The sequence below is a fragment of the Macaca fascicularis genome, chromosome 7 (assembly GCF_037993035.2).
Source record: "Macaca fascicularis isolate 582-1 chromosome 7, T2T-MFA8v1.1".
NCBI lineage: Eukaryota > Metazoa > Chordata > Mammalia > Primates > Cercopithecidae > Macaca > Macaca fascicularis.
Window position 1 is genome coordinate 122,970,935 of NC_088381.1, and position 2,683 is coordinate 122,973,617.

A 2,683-nucleotide genomic window follows, 5' to 3' on the forward strand; every position below is an offset into this window, starting at 1 on the left:
TTTTTTTTTTTTTTTAATTTTTAAAATATTTTAAATTTTTGTCTAGGCACAGTGGCTCATGCCTATAATCCCAGCACTTTGGGAGGCTGAGGCAGTTGGATCACTTGAGGTCGAGAGTTCAAGACCAGCCTGACCAACATAGAGAAACCCCGTCTCTACTAGAAATACAAAAAATTAGCCGGACGTGGTGGCGGGCGCCTGTAATCCCAGCTGCTCGGGAGGCTGAGGCAGAAGAATTGCGTGAACCCAGGAAGCGGAGGTTGTGGTGAGCCGAGATTGCCACTGCACTCCAGCCTGGGTGACAGAGCGAGACTCCGTCTCCAAAAAAAAAAAAGGATTTTTAATTTTTAATTTTTTTCTAGTCCCAAAAGTAACATCCTGACCTACTGGAGTTAATGGGGTCCAGCATGATAGTTGGTGGACCCAGCAGGAGATGGGAGAAAAGCCCCAGATGAAGAGGTTAGGAAGGGCAGACCCGCGGGGAGAAGTCCCACGTTGGCTGTCCGTGTCTATATGGGGCCCGAGAGCCGCTATGCTTGATGGATCGGGCCTGATGTGTGAGTACAGAGATGCCCTGAAAACGCTGAAAGGTCTGGAAGGGTAGTTGCAGGGGGTGGATCTGACTGAGCAAGGCTCAGATTCCTGAGCTGTGGCGGCTGTAGTTGGCTGGCCGCTTCTGACCATGCTCCAAGCAGCCCTAGAGGCTGAGCTCGCAGCACAAGCAAGGGTCCAACTAGGCACAGATGGTGGCTTCTCTTCAGGACAAGACGGATTGTTGAGCCTACAAAGAGCCGCCCCTCTCCTCCACCAGGGGCCTGCTGTGGCACATCCAAGATGAGCTCCCAAGAGCTTGGGAGAACCTTCTATCGTATTCGTTGCTCTTTTTGTTGCAGTGGTTTGTGTTGCTGCTGCGCTGGTGCCAGTGCTCCTCTGTATACCTGGCCCCAGGGAATGTGATGAGACTGAGAGCCATTCAAGGGCGTGCCGGGGTGGGGTGTATGGTAGACGCACCTGTGCGTGGCAGATGCACCTGACAGTAATATCTTAAGCCTACCCTGAGAATGACCCTGTATGGCAGATGCACCTGAATGTGTGTTCAGAGTTCCCAGTGCAGCCAGCCCAAAGATTCTTTGTATCTTCTTTTTTTTTTAACCAGAAACATGTGCACTTTATTGAATGCCATTGTAGAAAAGTGTGTGAGGATAAAGGGCTGATACAGGACTCCTCTCCGGGGGCAGGGTGAGGAATGGAAGGTGGAGCACGTGGGATACAGGTTATGGGCAGAGCTCCTGGCCTGCATGATGTCTCCTGATCTGTCAGTAGGCTTGGAAGATCAATACTGGGATGACGATGAGCAGAATGGTCATGAGGATGCCGAAAATCAGGGCCCAGATATTCAGGCACTTGACGGTGGAGGCGTAGGCCTGGGCCCCAGTCAGATCACCAACCATCTTCCTGTCCCTAGACTTCACGGAGTAGGCAAACACTATGAAGCCCAGGCAGCAGGGGTTCATGAAGCGGGTGTTGAATAGGGACCAGACGACATGGTCGGGCACGGAGGTCTCGCTGCGGATGTGGATCACGGTGGATGTCGGGGGAGCAGGGTTGTGGGGCGCCCCCAGCACAGCCACCTCATGCTCCTCCTTGAGCATCTCATAGTTGGGGGGCTGGCCGCTATTGACAGGAGAGAAGAAGGTTTGGACCGTGTGGTTCATGGTGTCCTGCGAAGGCCAGCGGTGGTCGGGTTAGTGGGATGGTTTTCAGTGCGCCCTCCCTTTCCCCAGTAGTTTTGATTTCTCCAAGATTCATTTTATCTTTTTTTTTTTTTTTTGAGACAGAGTCTTACTCTGTCAGCCAGGCTGCAACTTCGGCCTCCTGGGTTCAAGCCATTCTCCTGCCTCAGCCTCCTCAGTAACTGGGGCTATAGGTGTGCACCACCACGTCTGGCTAATTTTTGTTTTTTTAGTAGAGACAGGGTTTTGCCATGTTGGCCAGGCTGGTCTCGAACTCCTGACCTCAAGTGATCTGCCTGCCTCGGCCTCCCAAAGTGCTGGGATTACAGGTGTGAGCCACTGCGCCTGGCATCATTATATTTTATTTATGAGGAACATCTGAGAGCCTGTGCCATCCTGTGGAATGGGCTGTGCAGGGGATCAAGGCCCTTTGTTTTAGGTTAAATGAAGGTTGCCAGGTGGAGGTTGTTAGGGGAAGGGTACTAAATGAAAACACTATAGAAACTGCCTACTTTCTGTAGGTGCTGGTGCTTCTCTGGCCCAGCCTGCTGCCACCCGGCCATCCTGTATAAGTTCCTCTCAATAAACCCCATGTTTCATCTGTCGGCTTTGGGTCTCTTCTTCAGCCTCTTGAACCTGATGCCATCCCTACTGGAGTTAATAGGGGTCTGGCATGACACCAACTCTTTTTTTTTTGTTTTTTTTGAGATGGAATCTCACTGTGTCACCCAGGTTGGAGTGCAGTGGCACCATCTTGGCTCACTGCAACCTCTGCCTCCCAGACAAGCGATTCTCCTGCCTCAGCCTCTGGAGTACCTGGGACCACAGGCATGCACCACAGCGCCTGGCTAACTTTTGTATTTTTGTAGAGACGGGGTTTCATCATGTTGGCCAGGCTGGTCTTGAACTCCTGACCTCAAGTGATCCACCTGCCTCGGCCTCCCAAAGTG

At 51.9% G+C, this 2,683-nt stretch overlaps 1 protein-coding gene across 1 annotated transcript; it reads right to left on the reverse strand.

Moving 5' to 3' along the window:
• Positions 1–1,186: 1,186 nt before the first annotated feature.
• On the reverse strand, positions 1,187–1,750 carry LOC102144965 (interferon-induced transmembrane protein 3). Its single transcript, XM_015453812.3, has one exon. It carries the CDS (start codon positions 1,713–1,715, stop codon positions 1,317–1,319), a length of 399 nt encoding a protein of 132 aa, XP_015309298.3. The 5' UTR covers positions 1,716–1,750; the 3' UTR covers positions 1,187–1,316.
• Between the last annotated feature and the right edge of the window lie 933 nt (positions 1,751–2,683).

What these genes read in the sequence shown, in the direction of transcription:
- LOC102144965 (XM_015453812.3), bottom strand. Translation starts at nt 1,715, where the DNA reads ATGAACCACACGGTCCAAACCTTCTTCTCTCCTGTCAATAGCGGCCAG.